Source organism: Neovison vison, chromosome 11 (assembly GCF_020171115.1).
Source record: "Neovison vison isolate M4711 chromosome 11, ASM_NN_V1, whole genome shotgun sequence".
Classification (NCBI taxonomy): Eukaryota; Metazoa; Chordata; class Mammalia; order Carnivora; family Mustelidae; genus Neogale; species Neogale vison.
The window spans coordinates 142320156-142338840 of record NC_058101.1 but is presented as its reverse complement, the minus strand read 5'-3'; the positions used below and the strand labels follow the sequence as shown (position 1 = coordinate 142338840).

Genomic DNA, 18685 nt, shown 5'->3' with positions numbered 1-18685 from the left:
ATTTCTTTATCTAAGAGTGGGAGAGCAAGGAGAGAGAGAGAGAAATCACAAGGGTGCCAAGAAGGGAGAAGCAGATTCCCACTGAGCAGATGCTCTGATGTGGGTCTCCATCCCAGGACTGTGAGATCATGACCTAAGCCAAAGGCAGACGCTTAATGACTGAGCCACCCAGGCAACCCCCTCTCACTCATTTTATTCAACATAGTACTAGATGTCCTACCCGCAGCAATCAGACAGCAAAAAGAAATAAAAGGCATCCAAATTAGTAAGGAAGAAGTAAAACTTCCACTATTTGCAGATGACATGATAATATATATAGAAAACCCTAAAGATTCCACCAAAAAATTACCAGAGCTGACTAACAAACTTAGTAAGGTCGCAGGATACAAAATCAATGTACAGAAATCTACTGCACTTCTATACACTAATAATGTATAGAAGTATACATGTATACACCTTTTTTTGCAGAAAGGGAAATTAAGAAAGCATCCCATTTACAATTTGCACCAAAAGAAATAAAATACGTAGGAATAAATTTAACTAAGAAGGTGAAAGACCTGTACTCCAAGAACTATAAAACACGGATCATGGGGCGCCTGGGTGGCTCAGCAGGATGAGCATTCACCTCTTGATTTCCACTCAGGTCATGATCTTGGGGTCCTGGGATAGAGCCCTGCATCGGGTTTTGTGCTCAGTGGCGAATCTGCTTGAGGATTCTCTACTTCTCCCTCTGCCACGCCCCCTGCTCTGTTTCTGTCTAAAAATGATTTTAAAAACTATAAAACACTGATAAAAGAAATTAAAGATGACACAAAGAAATGAAAAGATATTCCATGCTCATGGAATGGAGGAACAAATGTTAAAATGTCCATACTACCCAAATCAATTCACAGATTTAATGCAATCCCTATCAAAATACCAACAGCATTTTTCACGAAGCTAGAACTAACATAAATTTTGTATGGAACCACAAAAGACCCTGAACAGCCAAAACAATCAGAAAGTATCAAAGCTGAAAGTATCACAATTCCAGATTTCGAGTTATATTACAAAGTTGTAGTAATTGGGGCACCTGGGTGGCTCAGTCATTAAGCATCTGCCTTCAGCTCAGGTCATAACCCCAGGGTCCTGGAATGGAGCCCCATATCCGGATCCCTGCTAAGGGAAGCCTGCTTCTCCCTCTCCCACTCCCCCTGCTTGTGTTCCCTCCCTCACTGTGTCCCTGTGAAATAAATAAATAAAATCTAAAAAAAAAAAAAAAAAAACTATAGTAATTAAAATAGTATAGTACTAAAAAAAAAAAAAAATAGTATAGTACTACCACAAAAACAGACACACAGATCAATGGAACATGACAGAAAGCCCAGAAACAAGCCCATGATTGTATAGTCAATTATCTTCATCAAACCAGGCAAGAATATGCGATGGGGAAAAGTCTCTTCAACAATGGTGTCAGGAAAACTGAAGAGCAAAAGAATGAAACTGGACCACCTTCCTATACCAAACACAAAAATAAACTCAAAATGGAAAACTTGTTATGGAATAAAATGTGAGGCATGAAACCATAAAAACCCTAGAAGAGTGTACACTCAGTAATTTCTCTGATACCAGCCATGGCAACTTCTTTCTAGGTATGTTCCCTGAGGCAAGGGAAGCAACAGCAAGAATAAACTACTGGGACTATATCAAAATGAAAAGCTTTTGCACAGCAAAGAAAACAATCAACAAAACTAAAAAACAACTTGCAAAATGGGAGAAGATATTTGCAAATCTGCTAAATATTATCGAAAATACACAAAGAACATAGACAACTCAACACCAAAAAACAAAAATCCAATTAAAAAATGGACATTTCAATATATTATGTTTATAAAAAATAAAAAAATTTAAAAAACAAAAAATGGACATTTCTCCAAAGACAACACATGGGGGGCCAACAGACACAAAAAGATGCTCAACATCACTCATCATCAGGGAAACAGAAATCAAAACTACAATAAGACACCATCTCACAACTGTCAGAATGGCTAAAATCAAAACCACAAGAAGCAAGTATTGGCAAAGACGTGGAGAAAAAGGCACTGTTGGTGGGAATGCAAACTGGCATAGCTGCTGTGGAAAACAGTATGAAGTTCCTCAAAAAATTAAAAACAGAACTACTGTGGGGTGCCTGGCTGGTTCATTCAGAGCATGCAGCTCTGCCCCTCCCCCCCAAAATAAACCATTTTTAAAATGTAAGATTAAAAAATTTAATAAAAAATGTAAAATAAAAGATATCAAGGGAAACATTCCACTATTTCAAATATACTTCAAAAGTAATTATAAACACAATGAGAAATGCAAATGCTTTGCATCATTATTTTCACTAATAGAAAGCAAAATGCAGCTCTAAAAGAAATTCCGAAATCATGTATGAAAAAGTTAACATAAAAAACACCCATTAACATTTCATATTTATAAAATACCACCTCCATCAAAATTTGACTCAAACTCTCAGGACTAAAATTTGTTTTACATACTCACAGCCTCCACACAAATCAATTTTACCAATTTTTAGGACAATTTTGGTAAATACACGTGTGTGTACATATATAGTACATGTGTGTAGCTGGCTAGCAGCATGGCAGAAATGAAATTTCTATAAGATTTGGTATGTCAGAGCTAGGATAAAATTCACAAGTATCTAAGATTGAGAATAATTACAGGTTTTCAAACACATTGTATTTTTGTCTTTTTTTTCCCTTGAATACTGTCATTGAATAATTTTACAAGCATCTTCTAACTTGTAGAGCTTTCTAAAAATTGTATCTCTCTAATTTTGTCTTTTGTGTATTAGTACAGTGGTGGGGTTTATTTCCTTCAACTATCCTACTGCCTTCCTTTTTTCCCTTCCCTTCTTTCTTGCTCCTTTCTATGGTTGTAAATACCAGTTAACTCCTTTGTGATCCCAGGCAAGAAAATTTACCCCTCTGATTCTCAATTTTCTTTTATGTAAAATAGGGTTGATTGTATCTCATAGAGTTTGTTATATATTAAAACACCAAGAGGCACTCAATGCTAGTTCTCTTGGTTTTTTCTCCCCACAACCCACCTTTCTGGTGTTTAAAATCTGACCTAGTGCAATCAATAAAAATAAAAAGATCATGAAATATTCCAAATTTACACACTAAAGCATGAGAGAACTCCTATGTACCTATCAACCAACCAGCTTCAAACATTATCAACATTCTTTCACAAGTCATTTTAACTAATAACATATGGCTTCTATACGTTTGTTTTCTTTGACTCTCTACAATTTGTTCTTTAGAATTGAAATACTTTAAGGTTACCAAACTTTAGGAAGTACTTTTCTAGGAACTTAAGGTCTGCTGCCAAAAATTATATGGAATTAAGGAGATAGTATCCATGATACATTCAATGTCATAGTACTATACTCAAGAACAGGATTACACAATGTGGGGCTAGTTACATCAAATTATTCAAGTGGGGGCGCCTGGGTGGCTCAGTGGTTAAGCCGCTGCCTTCTGCTCAGGTCATGATCTCAGGGTCCTGGGATGGAGTCCCACATCGGGCTCTCTGCTCAGCAGGGAGCCTGCTTCTCTCTCTCTGCCTGCCTCTCCATCTACTTGTAATTTCTCTCTGTCAAATAAATAAATAAAATCTTTAAAAAAAAAAAAAAAGAAAGGATAAACTTGTCCCATAAATTTGAGTATATGATGCTTTATTAAGTAAATCTATCATGAAAACAAATCAACTTCAAGGAAAGGTCAGATAAACATCAGAAGCCTATGAATACATCCTGACAAATAACTAAAGACAAAAACTAGTATTACCTTCTGCAACTGATAAACAAAAGCATTATCCTTTCCTACTAATGTATTCACAGTGATCAGTATATAGTCACAAAAAAATTATTTAAGTCCCACTCTCTTGGGGAACCTGGCTGGTTCTTGATCTCAGAGTTCAAGGCCCACGTTGGGGTAGAGTTTACTTAAAAAATAATTTTAAAAAGAAATTCAAAAAAATTTTTTAAATCTACTTTCTGATAGGATCAATATACAAGGTCATTTAAATCCTGGAAGTTAGGCTCTTTTTTTTAAAAGATTTATTTATTTATTTATTTGACAGATAGAGATCACAAATAGAGAGGCAGAGAGAGAGGAGAGAGCAGGCTTCCTGCTTGATCCCAGGACCCTGGGATCATGACCTAAGCTGAAGAGGCTTTAACCCACTGAGCCACCCAGGGCCCCCCCCTTCTTTTTTTTTAAGATTTTTTTTTGTTTGAGAGACAGAGTACACATAAGCGAGAGAGAGAGCACAAGCAGGGAGAAGGAAAGAGGCAGAGGGAGAGGGAGAAGCAGGCTCCACACTGAGCAGGGAGCACCCTGGCATTAACTGGCTGACCCACCCAGGCACCCCTAAGCTAACTAAATCTTAAGCATGAATGTAAAAAAGCAAATTCCAATATCTTGCATAATGATTAGCTATGTCATTAATTCCAACCAATTCAAAAATCACGTTCAAAAAAAATAATTAATTAATTGAAATAAAAATAACATTCACTAAAACCTCTCTTTTCCTAACATGCATTTTTGGTATTTAAAGTGGGACGGGGGGGGGGGGCACTTGGGTGGCTCAGTGGGTTAAAGCCTCTTCGGCTCAGGTCATGATCCCAGGGTCCTGGAATCCAGCCTTCCCATCAGGCTCTCTGCTCAGCAGGGAGCCTACTTCCTCCTCTCTCTCTGCCTGCCTTTCTGCCTACTTGTGATCTCGGTTTGTCAAATGAAATATATATATATTTAAAAAATAAAAAAATTTTAAAAATAAAGTAGGGTGGGGGGACCTACCTTCCACAAGACAATCTTGACTATGTTAGGCAGCTCCTAAACAATCTAGATACTTTTCCAGAGTTATTATTCAATTACACAACTGAAAGATGCCTTAAGCCACTTTCTTACATTTAAGGTTTTTTGTAATTATAAACCATATACAGCTTAACGGTTAAGAGCGCAGGTTGTGGATTCCCTGAGCTTGAATCTCAGCAATATTACTTACTCAGTGACTTGAGCAAGCTACTTATACTATCTCGGTTTCACCATTTATAAAGTGAATATTCTAATAGCACAGTCTGTTCTACTGTAACTTACATCTTTGTCTTGCATTACCTCCTACAGGATTGTTAAAGAGTAGAATAATGTAGGAAAAGTGTGGTTGTGATCTTGGTTTATATGTAATTTTTTCCAACAGAATTAAAAAGAAATACTTGGAAATATGTAAAGATCTTATGAAAACCTAAAAATTTGCAGAATTGCTTTCCTTTAACACAAATAGTACCTGTTTTAATGACTTCAAGAACTAGTATACTTTTTACACAATGTTAAGTATCCAACAATCTGCAAGTACAAAGGAAGAAACTGCAAAGATATTTCTCACTGTATTAAAACAATGAATTAATAAGGGAAGCCATACCTTGGATAAGATTTTTAGCAAGCTAAGAATGTTGTCTACTGGAAGTCAAAGAAACCAAGCCTGCATCTCAAAGAAGGACGCATAAGCTCCACGGTTAGTACCACAAAGTGAATGTGATGCCAACATGAAAATACTAGCAGAGATTTAATGTTCCTAATATTTTCATCGGGATTATCATTGATTTTTTTAGTATTCTGGTCACAAGGAGCCACAGATTTTGAATGGCCCACCCCAATCCTATTTTTCACCCATAAATCCTATTATTTAGGATTTATTTATTTATCTATTATTATTTATCTATTATTTATTCCACTTTTGCAGAACACAAGGTATTTTGGCAGAAACACCTAATACCTAACTATGTGAACTGCAGGAATTAAACTGGGTTAAAACAGCGCACAGAACCTGGCATGCTCAGTTAGTCTTAAATATTGCTATTATCTATTATAACTCAAAATAACATTAATTTCAATTCAAAAACATATCAATTATCAACATATGTTCCCCCTACTTCAAGAGCCACAGATCATCTCACCAACACCGAAAATAAAAACTGGGAACCCAAAGAATCTTTAAAAATAGATTAAGAACCATAAATCCACCTAATGTTTTAGTAAACTAACAAAATTACCCACTCACACTTCTGACCACTGGCACTCCCCTTGCCCATCCACAGACACCTATAGTAAGGAAGATTATTCTAAAATGTTGTGGATTTATGGGGCGTCTGGGTGGCTCAGTGGGTTGAGCCGCTGCCTTCGGCTCGGGTCATGATCTCAGGATCCTGGGATCGAACCCCACGTCAGGCTCTCTGCTCAGTGGGGAGCCTGCTACCCCACCCCACCCCGCTCTCTGCCTACTTGTGATATCTCTCTCTCTCTCTCTGTCAAATAAATAAATAAATAAAATCTTTTAAAAAATGAAAATAAAATAAAATGTCGTGGATTGTCTGCTTTATGTCTATTAATTTCATAGAAATTTGATATAAGAAAATAAGTTGGTGATAATGTTAATCATTTATAATACCATTATATAATTTTCTTTAATAATTAAAATTTTTCCTGCATTTCATATACCAATCAGTCTCTTAAATCCATGCCTACTTCGTTTCAAGAAAAGATTTGGGTTTTTGTTTGTTTTTAAAGTTTTTTTTAAGCAATCTCTACACCCAGTGTGGGAACCAAACTCACAATCCCACGATCAAGAATCACAAGTTCTTCCAACTGAGCCAGCCAGGCACCCCTAGATTTGCTGGCACCCATTTGAAACTGATTAACTATCATATTATTATCAGGCCTGTTTTTTTAAGTTTGATGTATTAACATAAAACCAACACTTTTTTTTAAAAAAGCTTCGTGTTAAAAAGTTTTCATATACAAATGGTATCTATAAGCTCTGAAATATAATAATTTTATTCAAGATACTAAAGCCCAAAGATCATGAAGACTAGATTCAACTACATATAAATAGTTGTATTTATTATATATTATACAAGTATTTTATATCTAGATTCAACTAGATATAAAATACTTGTATTGGGTGCCTGGGTGGCCCAGTCCTTTAAGCATGCAACTCTTGATTTTGGCTCAGGTCTGATCTCAGAATCATGAGATCAAGCCCCGCATAGGACTGGCTCAGCACGAAGTCCACCTGGGATTCTCTACCTCTCCCTCTGCCACTCATCCCCCACACACATGCTGTCATAAAAAAATAAATAAATAAATAGAATTTTTAAAAGATGACATATTTACATTACCTTATGAGAAAAGTATTTTCACCCAGAAACAACAAAATCCAAACACCTCATCAGAGGCCTAATTACTTTAAATTCTCATAGCTTTCTAAGATTTACTGTAGCTTATAAAAATACCACACCAATGAAGTTAGTATTCATTGAATAAAGATATTAGACAAAAAATATATTTTTCAGTTCCCAAGCAATAATTGAGACCTCATTAGTTTTCATCGTTCTCTAAGAATATACATGGAAAATCCAGCCTCTCAGCTCTCTCTAAAACTACAATTTTTTTAGAATATGAATTACTAAAAGACTGATAACTCTGGTAAAAAGAAGTCTGGGAAATATATACAAACACCCAGATGCAATTTCTAACAAAAATTAGAGCATGAACATCAGATAGTTACATAACCTTAAAAGTCATTTGGGGCGGGACGCCTGGGTGGCGCAGTTGGTTGGACGACTGCCTTCGGCTCAGGGCGTGATTCTGGAGTCCCGGGATCGAGTCCCACATCAGGCTCCCAGCTCCATGGGGAGTCTGCTTCGCTCTCTGACCTTCTCCTCGCTCATGCTCTCTCTCACACTCTCTCTCTCAAATAAATAAATAAATAAATAAAAATCTTTAAAAAAAAAAAAAAAAGTCATTTGGTGTCCAATTTCCCACCCATAGTAAGAATCTGCACTACAAAATCCCTAATATGCAAACTTCCACAAACTCCATCAAGACATTCTGTACTTGAGGGCGCCTGGGTGGCTCAGTGGGTTAAGCCGCTGCCTTCGGCTCAGGTCATGATCTCGGGGTCCTGGGATCGAGTCCCGCATCGGGCCCTCTGCTCGGCAGGGAGCCTGCTTCCTCCTCTCTCTCTCTCTGCCTCTCTGCCTACTTGTGATTTCTGTCAAATAAATAAATAAAATCTTTAAAAAAAAAAAAAAAGACATTCTGTACTTGACACAGCACATTTCAGTCACATATATTACCCTTATACAAATCCAATTAAATCATGAGGAAAGATATACAAAGATATCAGAAAAGATATACAAAGACACACAAACACCTTTAAAATCTAAAACGAGTAGTATTTGATGCAATTAGTTTAGCAAATGAGAAAGAATTCATGTACTCTCTACATTTCTTGTTTCTTTCTTTTGTTTTTCACTTTGTGTATTGTCCCAACAGTTTTCAAGACTCATTAGAAACACTCACTAAATACAAGTAGGTCTCTGAGTATATATATCCCATTACATGACATAATACTAGAGAAAAGAAAAAACTACTTTAAAGCAGGTTATAAGAGAATATCCTGAAAATAAATTAACAAAATTATTTCTTAGTGGTTAAACAGATATTGAGGTAACTCAAAATTTCACAATGAAAAATTCAAGCTACCTGAAAAGTATCTTCATAAGAAATAGTCAGGAAATAATGAAAGAAATATGGATTAAGGTCTTAACAACATATCTTTTGCAGAAAAGAACAAAAAAAACTAGGGTTCCTAATGATTATAATTTATCAATGATAAGATTAGGAAATTTCCATTTAACAAACATTTTTGAAGTACCAACACTAAAAAATTCTAGAGGTACAAAGATAAATAAGACAACTTACTAAGTACTATAAAACAAAAATGCATTCTGAATACTTTTCTTTCACATATACAAAAAACCTATTAAAACTTCTTTTTTTTAATTTTTTTTAAGGTTTTTATTTACTTATTTGACAGAGATAGCAGAGAGGCAGGCAGAGAGAGAGAGAGAGGAGGAAGCAGGCTCTCTCCTGATTTCTCAATTTAAAATGAACTAATTTTAATGGAAACATGAATGGGTACCTGCAGGGACTTAAATGATCAAACCTATCACTTCCAAGAAACTATGAAGCTTTTAAAATTCATCAGTTCACCTACATGTCTTTTGATTGTCAACATTAATAAACAAGCTAACAATATCTATTCATGACCTACATAAACGTTCGTATACTTTGAACCATTTATTCCCATCTAGAAATTTCAATGCACAAAGCTACCTAAAGAAGCATCAATAGCAAAAAAAAAAAAATTTTTTTTACTCAAATAATTCATCTCCTCCTACAGTGAAAACTATAAAACATTGATTAAAGAAATTAAGGAAAACTGCAAGAAATGGAAAGACAAGTCCATATTCATGGGATGGAAAACTCAATATTCCTCAAAGTTAACTATAGATTCAACACCTCCCCATCAAAATCCCAGCCTGCTTTTTCAAAGAAACAGACAAACTGATCTTATAACTAATGCAGAAATGCAAAGAACCAAGAATAGCCAAAACAACCTTGAAATAAATAAATAAATAAATAAATAAATAAAAAGGACACACATCCCTATTTCAAAACTTACTACAAAGCTACAGTAATTTAAGACAGAGTGGCTGCGGTAAAGAACAGAAATACAGATCAAAGGGAAAAAGTCCAAATAAATCCTTACACTTATGGTAAACCAATTTTTGACAAAACTCAGCAGCAAGAATACCTATTTCAACAGAGTGATAATACCCAAATACAAAAGGTGAATTTAGACCCTATCACATCCTGTCACATACAAAAATCAACTCAAAATGGGAGCACTTGTCTGGCTTAGTCAGAGGGCGGGACTCTTGATCTCAAGGTGGTGAGTTTGAGCCCCATGTTGGGTAAAAAGATTACTTGAACATATAAAACCTTTTTTAAAAAATCAACTCAAAATGGATCACAGGCCTAGATGCAAGAGCTAAAACTATGAAACATCTTGAACACAGGATGTAAATGTTCTAAAATTAGATTGTGGTAATGCCTGCACAGCTCTATAAACTTAATAAAAATCACTAAATTGTTTACTAAAAACAAGTGATTTTTTTATGGTACATAAATTATACCTCAACAAAAGTGCTTAAAAACAAGTCTGAAAAATCACAATGACTATTAAATAAATTCAGAAGGAGTACATAATATACTGCAGAGCCAATAAGGCTGGTAACAGCTATATAGAAACAAAAAATTATAAGGTTGGAATATGATGATTTAACTATCTAAACTACAGATCTTAAAATAACAGTAAATACTTATAATAGCACTGAATGTGCCACACATTATTTTAAATGTTTTACAAGTATTTATTCATATAATCCTAAGTGTAGTTTCCCCCTTGTACAGAGGAAAAACTATGGTACAAAGAGTTGTTTTTTTTTTAAGACTTTATTTATTTATTTGACAGAGAGAGATCACAAGCAGGCAGAGAGGCAGGCAGAGAGAGAGGAAAAGCAGGCTCCCTGCTGAGCAGAGAGCCCGATGCGGGCCTCGATCCCAGGACCCTGAGATCATGACCCGAGCCGAAGGCAGCGGCTTAACCCACTGAGCCACCCAGGCGCCCCAAAACTTGCTCAAAATTGCAATAGAATGTTGAGTTCATGAATGACTTTTTTCCTCTTTAAACAAATACCTTTGAAAAGAATAGTGGACATCATTGGTTGTTTATCCAACTATTCATTTACCCTTTCTATTTTTTTTTTTTAAAGATTTTATTTGAGAGAGAGAGGGAGAGAGTGCATGCATGCAAGCAGCCAAGGGGCAGAGGAAGAAAGAATCCCAACCAGGCTCTACACCCAGCATGGAGACTGACTCAGGGCATGATCCCAGGACCCCAAGAATATGACCTGAGCCAAAGTCAGACATTTAACCAACTGAGCCTCCCAGGCACCCCTACCCTTTCAATCTCTCTGCCCAGTATTTTATTTGCGTATCCACCTCTCACCATACAGGCCCCGTAGTTCAGAGAAAATTAACCCCATCCTTAGGTGTAGTAGTTGGCCCCGGTTTGCTTAAGCCAATCAACCATTTCAATGACCATAGTCACTCGTTCAGTAATCAGGTCCAGACCCTTATTTGGAATGTTAGGACAGTGAAGCTCTCCCAAGAGATGTGAACAAAAATATATATGGTCCCAACCACCACTGGCAGCCATCCTACAATCATGAGAGAACAGCAACAGACTGAAGAAAGCAGAACTTTCGAAATGGAAAGAAAGTGATCTTTAATATTACTGTATTACCATAAGTCTTGCCCTACCTTTGGACTTGGAGATAAATAAGTCTATAAATCCTATTTACTGTGTTTAAAACCAGTTCAAGTTTCCTATTACTTATAACATGATGTACAAATTTATGGGGGTTGGGAGAGAACATTAAGAAGCATTTTGTGCTATTATCTTTTTTTTATTTTTTTAAACTTGCTAATTTGTTACTATCTTTCTAATAAATGTCCATATAAACGCTTGAAAAATAACTACCTGCAATTTTATATGTCTCACACAGTAGCTTGCAGTATTTTAATCAGACATTTAAAAATGTTATTTTTTTAAATATTAATTTCCAATTCTTCCTGAAAAATCAAAAGGTATGACACCTTTGGGCCCATGTTACTATCATCCAACAACAAACCAGAATGGAACAGAAGCTGCCTTTTTAAGTCTATAAGCACACCCTCTGCAGACAGTCAATAAGAACGGAGCCTCTATGTGATATGCTCAGCTCCTATAGTTATTGTAAGTTTGCACCATTAATATCTTTAGCAGGACCTATATCAAATGACATATAGTGAGTCATGAAAAATTATATTCCACTTTTTAAGATTTAACATTTTAATTAAAATAATAAACTTTTTAAACAAGTTTTATTAAAACATGTATTTGTCACTAGCCCGTGAGAAACACTTTTCTTGAATTGTATACCTTTAAAGACCTAATGGAAGTTAAACTCAGCAGCAAGTCTCTGAAAACATGCCAATACCTTAATTATTCTTGGTCCAAATGTCTGACAAATTAGTTTAGCACACAGATAAGAAAAAATGAAATGGTTTAAAGCTGCAACTAGAAAAATGTAAAAGTTGCCTAGAAGTTTGAAACACTTGAATACACAGGTGTACTATTAATCAAAACTTATCTTTAAAACAGATTTGCAGAAGAAATTATAAGAACAGTGGTAAATTTCAAAGGAATTTTAGTCAAGTTACAGTAAGGTCAAGCTACATTAGCAAATTTAGGAGAGAGCACTTTGTAAAGATCTCTGGATGTATGGCTCTACCACTAATTTGGACAACTCCAGGGAAAGGGAAGTTATTAATTTTAACAGCACAGATATTATTACTTAAAGTAGCTAACATGTAATCAGTAAAAAACAATCAGTAGGACATGATCTATTTTAACAAAATGCATCAAAAATAGGAAAAAGTTATAATTGCTATAAATAGTAGTTTAAACTTACTAATGAAAAATCCAGTGAAGATAGTAGAATAAAGCAGAACACACATAAGGAAGGATTCAGTCATACTGGTAATATACTGGGCTAAGACAGACTCACAGGGCTTATATCATTGTAAGACTTAATAACTTACACATATTACATATTCTTCTGTATTCTAGTTTTTCACAATTTTATACATTTTAATCCAATATACTGACTATAAAAAATGTAATGATAAACTTTCTACATCCGCATGCCAAGTAAAGAAACAACTGAATGGCCAGAAAAATGTTTTTGCTTTAAAGCTGTTTTTGTTTTACTCTTTAAAGCAGTTTTGTGAAAGCTATTAGAATGTTAGAGGAAGAAATGGGGGGCACCTGGGTGGCACAGTCAGTTAAGTCTTGGATTGACTTGGGCTCACATGATGATCTCAGGGTTATGAGATCAATCCCCAGGTCAGGTCAATCTGCTTAAGATTCCTTCCCTCTCCCTCTGCCCTTCTCCATCCCCCCAGCTCATGCTCACTCTCTCTTAAAAAAAAAAGAAGAAGAAGAAGAAGAATTGAATTATACTGATGGAGAGTTCATCATTAATATTAGGTGTCCTTATACAAGGAAAGTTATGCCTGAGCTATAAATACCTGCTCAGAGAAGCAAACAATTCTACATCAACTCAACAGACAGATGTACTCCTAGAAAGGTGGCCATTCTAAGCATCACCAAATAGTAGGCAATCTACTCAACCTTTCAGTGTCTCTGTCTACTCATCCATAAAATGAGATATATATTAAACAGTTGTTCAAAGAATTTAAAAACATATGTAAATCACTTGACCCACCGCCTGGCAAATAGTAAACATCATAACGTTTGTAAAATCATGATTATTAATATTTCCTTCTTTAAGCGGAATTAAGATTAAAGCTGATAACTATCAGGAAATATTTAGGTGCTGTAGAACTAACAATGTTGAGATAGACTAGCTTATCAGATTCCCAAAACTTCAGTTCTCAAGATTTTCTAAAGACTGGCCAAGACCATACATATCCATGAAGGAACATGTAAAGTACTGTAAGGTAGAATGGAAAAGGGAGGAACTAATCCAATTCTGTGCTCTACATGAAAAGAGAATGACCTTAAGTAAAGAAGAGGTGTAACTGAACAGAGTTTCCCTCTCCTTTATACGGGACACCTATTACTCTGAAAACATACAGCTGTGCAGAATTTAACCAATAATCTTGTATCTCTAACAGGCCTACAATTATAGACAGCATATAAGCAAACCATTCCTTCAGGATTTGGATTTTCCTTAATAAAATGCAGGTGACTCATATTTGGTGACCCACCTTCACACAGGGCATTCTAAAGGAGTTCGAATCCTCTTTCTGCCAGAAGAATGTTGTATTTCATACACAAACAACTAATTATGGGCTATATCACTACCACAGATTTCTGTTTGTCATCCAAGGAACATGACGTTTAGAAACAGAAAAAGAAATCTTAAAAAAAAAAAAGTCTATTTTCAAGTCTATTTTGAGGTAAAGGAATGAATCATTTTACCATTTATCTCCTTAAGACTTACAAACTTCTAAAGACCACAAACACACTAGATCCCCAAAGTTTAATAATTGTTAAAACTGGATAATGGATACTAGAGAACTATCCTGTTTTTGTATATATGTGAACATTTCCATAATATATAGGTTTTTTTAAATGTGTATATATGTGTCTGTTCTTTCTAAATAAACAAACAAAATGGTAGAGAAATACCCTATTGGAGTTTTTATACTCCAAAAGTAAGTGAATTTCATTAAGCTCCTTTCTCATTCTAGAAGTTGTACTGCAGGTGACCAGACTATTAGTAAAGGTCTAGTTAAGGAAATAATTAACTGCCCTGGAATAAAACAAGCCTAATCTTGAAAACACAGAAGCAAAAGGGAAGAGTACTAAATAGTTATTACAGCATTATACATTCATATTTGTTCCAATCCGTTATCTTCCTAACACAGGTAAGTAGGCAGAAGAGGTGGAAGTATTTTTAAGGCCAAACTTACTTTCCATTCTATAAACTGATGGGCAACGGAAGTTGCAGTACAGAAATCTAAAACATCCCCATTAGAAATAACCATTTTTAAGAATGGAGTAGAGAATAAGTATTGCATATCCACCTTTCAAAAATAACAAAGTTCTGAGTATAACCAGCAGCTTCCAAAGACCAAATATGCCTTATAGTTAGACATGGATTTACTAAAGAAATAGATTTGCTTAGACTGATCCTGCCACAATCCTCTTTTCAAACTGCCATTCAATTTTCACAAGACGTAACCCAAATCCATTCCAAAATTCAATTTTTGTTAATTATGTCTAAAATAAAACTGTTCAAAATATAAATACTAACTTTGTAGCAAATTAATCTTTCATCATGAACAAATCTTTGTTCATCTATGAACAAAACTTTCATGTTCAAAGCTTACAGCAAAATGCAACCTAGGCCAACTCAAAAGAGTAAGTAGTACATAGGGCATTTATTTCTCAAGTCCAAAAAAAGACAAAAATATCTTTAAAATGTTGAAGAGAAATACAGACTTAGTTACATACATCCCAAGAAAAAACAATGTTTATATAATAAAACTTCCCCACTGGAACCCCCACAAAATACTTCCAAGCGACAATTATTTCCTTAGCACAAAAGTGGTACCGGTTGTTTCACAAAACCTGAAGCACCTACATTTACATAATTCCTCTTAAACTGAAAAATACAAAAAATTCTTTCATTTAGGTCAGCAGAATTTTGTGCTTCTATCCATGGAAAAAGCTATCATCAGTCTGAGTCAAGCACATGGCTCCAACTTCAACGTCTAGATCCCCAACCCACTCCTAAGAATATATGCTTATAAAATAGGTATCTACTTACCAGGTTAAAGACAGTTTCTACAATATCCCTATTGGATACTTCTCCAACTTCAACCAACCCCGTCAACACGGCAAACTTCATTCTGATGCCCCTGATGGGGAGCCCTGGTTTCAGGGACAATGCACCCTCTTCAGCAGAGGTTTCTTCTTTCCCTCCACCTCCCCCGTCATCACCTGTTGGTGGCGGGGAAGGGACATTATTGTCTTCACTAGCCATTACTAGCTAGTTCGCGAGAAAGGACAACTCAGAGTCACTACGGGACAGCAGTTGCAGCACTAGGAATAAACACACACACGCAACACAACAGGAAAAGGGTCACTCTTCCAAGTTGTGGAGAAACCCCAAAAGCAGTTGATGGGGAAAGTCCTTGGAGTCGCCCTCCTCCTCTTGGAGAATATTTGTCCAATCTCTCTCCCCGAGGCTGACAACAACGCCAAACCCTATTGGAAGATTAGATAAATGTTAAATACGCTAGGTTTTGTTTTAGGGTTTCGTTGGGGGGAGAGGGAAATAGTTACTGTCTGTCAAATAAGTTGCTAAAGGGACCCTACTACCAGCCACCCGCTACCCTCCCTGGCTCAAAGAGGTAGGTTCTGAGTGAAGGCGGGTTCAAGAGGCCCCTGAACAGGTTCACTCCTCCCCCACACTCTCGCAGGTTCCAGGCGCAGGGCTACCTCTCCTCACAGGTGCACGGAAAGAGAAACTGTCGCTGGGAAATGAAGGGTCCGAGGAAAAGAGGGGGTCCCCAAGCTACCACATAAGTAGAAAGTTCCTCCTCACCCAGATACTCCGGACTCGTCCTCACCCCCCGCCAGGGAGCCGCGAGACGGAGGTGGCGGCGGAGATCCAGGGCAGGAAAAGGCGGGGGAAGGGGGCGGTGATTACTCTCAACGCTCGGCCCAGGGGGAGGAGTGGAGCACTCAAGCACCTGAGGTTCGACGGCGAAAGGGAGGGAGGTGTGTGTTGTGGCTAGGAGGGAGGAGAGGCCCGGCGGCGAAGGCGAGGAAGGGAGGGAGGAGAGAGGTCAGTGCACCTGGTCGCAGCCTCCAAGTTTCCCTAGTCCGCTCCCCGGGAGTCCGCGGCTGCACAGAACTCCATGGCTTCCTGGCCCACCCGACCCCTGCGCAGAGCCTTTGCAAAAACAGCCGCCCTGGCGCTATGGACACCCCGGCTGAGGCTGCCAGCGGTGGTGAGATTGCTACTACCACAGCTCGCTCCCCCACGGCTCGCACGAATGTCCGTGTACCCACTGAAGCTACTCCTCGCCGCCATGACAGCGCCGAGGGCTGCCGGGCGCGGCGTGCGCGTGCGCGAGCGCGCGGGCCGGTGGGGCGGGCGCCCGCGAAGGCGGAGGCAACCGTGTGGCTGGGTGGGGAAGCGCGGGCGGCCTAGGGGGGCGCGAAAGGGCGGAGGTGCTAGGCGCGGGCTTTCAGGCAGGACTACGTGTGAGGGTGGGCACCCTAGCGGGAGCGTTGCCCAAATTACACCATGTATGTCTCGGATCGGCAAGAAGAGACATTTCCTTCCAGGAGCCGACTCTCTCCGCACACGCACACGTAACACCTACCACCCCCCGACCTGGGAAGGTGCTCTGACAAGTGCTGAGGTGATTCTGAAGCTTCTTCCGTTGTTAAGTTACCGTAGGGTATCCTAGCGCGGAGAGAACCCGCCTCACGTTTCCAAGGTGTTTTCTTGGACTTGAAGAAGGACACCTGAGGGACTGCTACGACGAGCCAGAGAAGTGGCAGCGCTGGAGCCAGCGAGGCTGCTTTCCTTGTCTAAAGGGAGCAGAGAGTCCCCACCCCTGACTACTTTCAGCTGCTGCCCGCCCGCGGCGCTCGGCGAAGACTTGGAGAGAGATTTCCACTGGGATGCCCCAGCAGCTGCCAGCAACTGGAAGAGGAGGAGAGGGGGAACGTGTCCACGAGGAATGGGAAAGATTCCTTGCTTTGCAGCTGCCGCCCCACCAAACCTCTCCCACATTCTAAGGGAGGGAGGATTCCTGAGACAGTTGCTCCAAACAGCGTGGAGGCGGGGTTAATTTTGCCTGAATATCTCAGGGGTTTTTTCACTCTTGAAATTTTCCAAAGTGAAAGTTAGGTTCGCCTCATTCTCAGATCAGTTTAAAAGATAAGTTACCTTAGGACTGAAATCAGCACAGGTCATCGTAATGTGTCCTTCCCCTCCACCCCCACTATTAACAATAAAGTATGCCTCCTGATGCATTAGAGAAAAACAGGTATCGTTAAAGAAAATGGGTTTTCACCCTTATGTACCCTCTGAAGTCATAAGGCCTTAAAAAATAATGATGTTTAATATACTAGTAGTTTCCTAAAATGAAAGTGAAGCAAAAAGTGAGGTCAAATGAAATACCATGGAGGAGCCAGAAGAAAAAATATATTGGTTTGAGAAACGAAATAATTGCCTAGAGAAACGGTTACTTGAGATGGGGTTGAAAAGGAAACTGAATTTCAACTATCACATGGAAATTTGTGGAGGGAGGGAGGTAACATGAGAAAAGACAAGAAGCATCTTCGTACCTTCTTCAGAAAAACAGTACACCTTTTAAAAACACTAAAATGAATTTGACTTCACCAAATCGCATCTGGTTGCAAATGTTTGTTAAAGGCTTGTTTTATATAAGTGGATTTAAATATTCCAAAGGTGAGGCAGACATTTTTCTCATAATCTGAATTGGTGATTCAAGTATTGCCAGGGTAAGGGGCAAGCCACATCAACGGCTTGCCTTTCCTTAAATCACGAAAAACTAAACACCTCAGATTTAAATTTCAGACTGTGGGATGCTTGGGTGGCTCAGTATGCCTTCACCTGGTTGTGATCCTAGAGTCCTGGGATCAAGTTCCCCTTTGGGCTCCTTCCTCAATGGGGAGCCTGCTTTCTCCCTCTGCCTGCCTGCTGCTCCCCCTGCTTGTGCTCTAACAGATAAATAATTAAAATCTCTAAAAAAAATTTTTAAAGTTTATATTTATTTATTTATTTCAGATTGCTAAATGAATAAGTCTGGAATAAGAGGGAGTGGGGTAGGGCACCTGGGAGGCTCAGGGGGTTAAAGCCTCTGCCTTCAGCTCAGGTCATGATCCCGGGTCCTGGGATCCAGCCCCGCATCGGGCTGTCTGCTCCGCATCGGGCTGTCAGCTTCCTCTTCTCTCTCTCTCTGCCTGCCTCTCTGCCTACTTGTGATCTCTGTCTGTCAAATAAATAAATAAAATCCTTAAAAAAAAAAAAAAAGGGAGTGGGATGTGCCTGAAGTAAGAGAGACAAACTTCACTTGACCTTTAACACATATGTAGGGAAGGAGACAGA

General features: G+C 38.1%; 1 protein-coding gene across 3 annotated transcripts in view; it reads right to left on the bottom strand.

Annotated features, from left to right (window-relative positions):
- LRBA (LPS responsive beige-like anchor protein) overlaps positions 1–16626 on the bottom strand; it is a 731946-nt gene extending 715320 nt beyond the window's left edge. For 2 of the 3 annotated variants that reach the window (XM_044224882.1, XM_044224884.1), the window contains exons 1-2: positions 16142–16626; positions 15362–15801 (exon numbers count right to left, since the gene is read on the bottom strand). In XM_044224882.1, coding sequence (XP_044080817.1) covers positions 15362–15577 — 216 coding nt within the window. In that variant the 5' untranslated portion in view covers positions 15578–15801; positions 16142–16626. The remainder of the gene's footprint in view (positions 1–15361; positions 15802–16141) is intronic. The other variant, XM_044224883.1, reaches the window with a different exon arrangement.
- Between the last annotated feature and the right edge of the window lie 2059 nt (positions 16627–18685).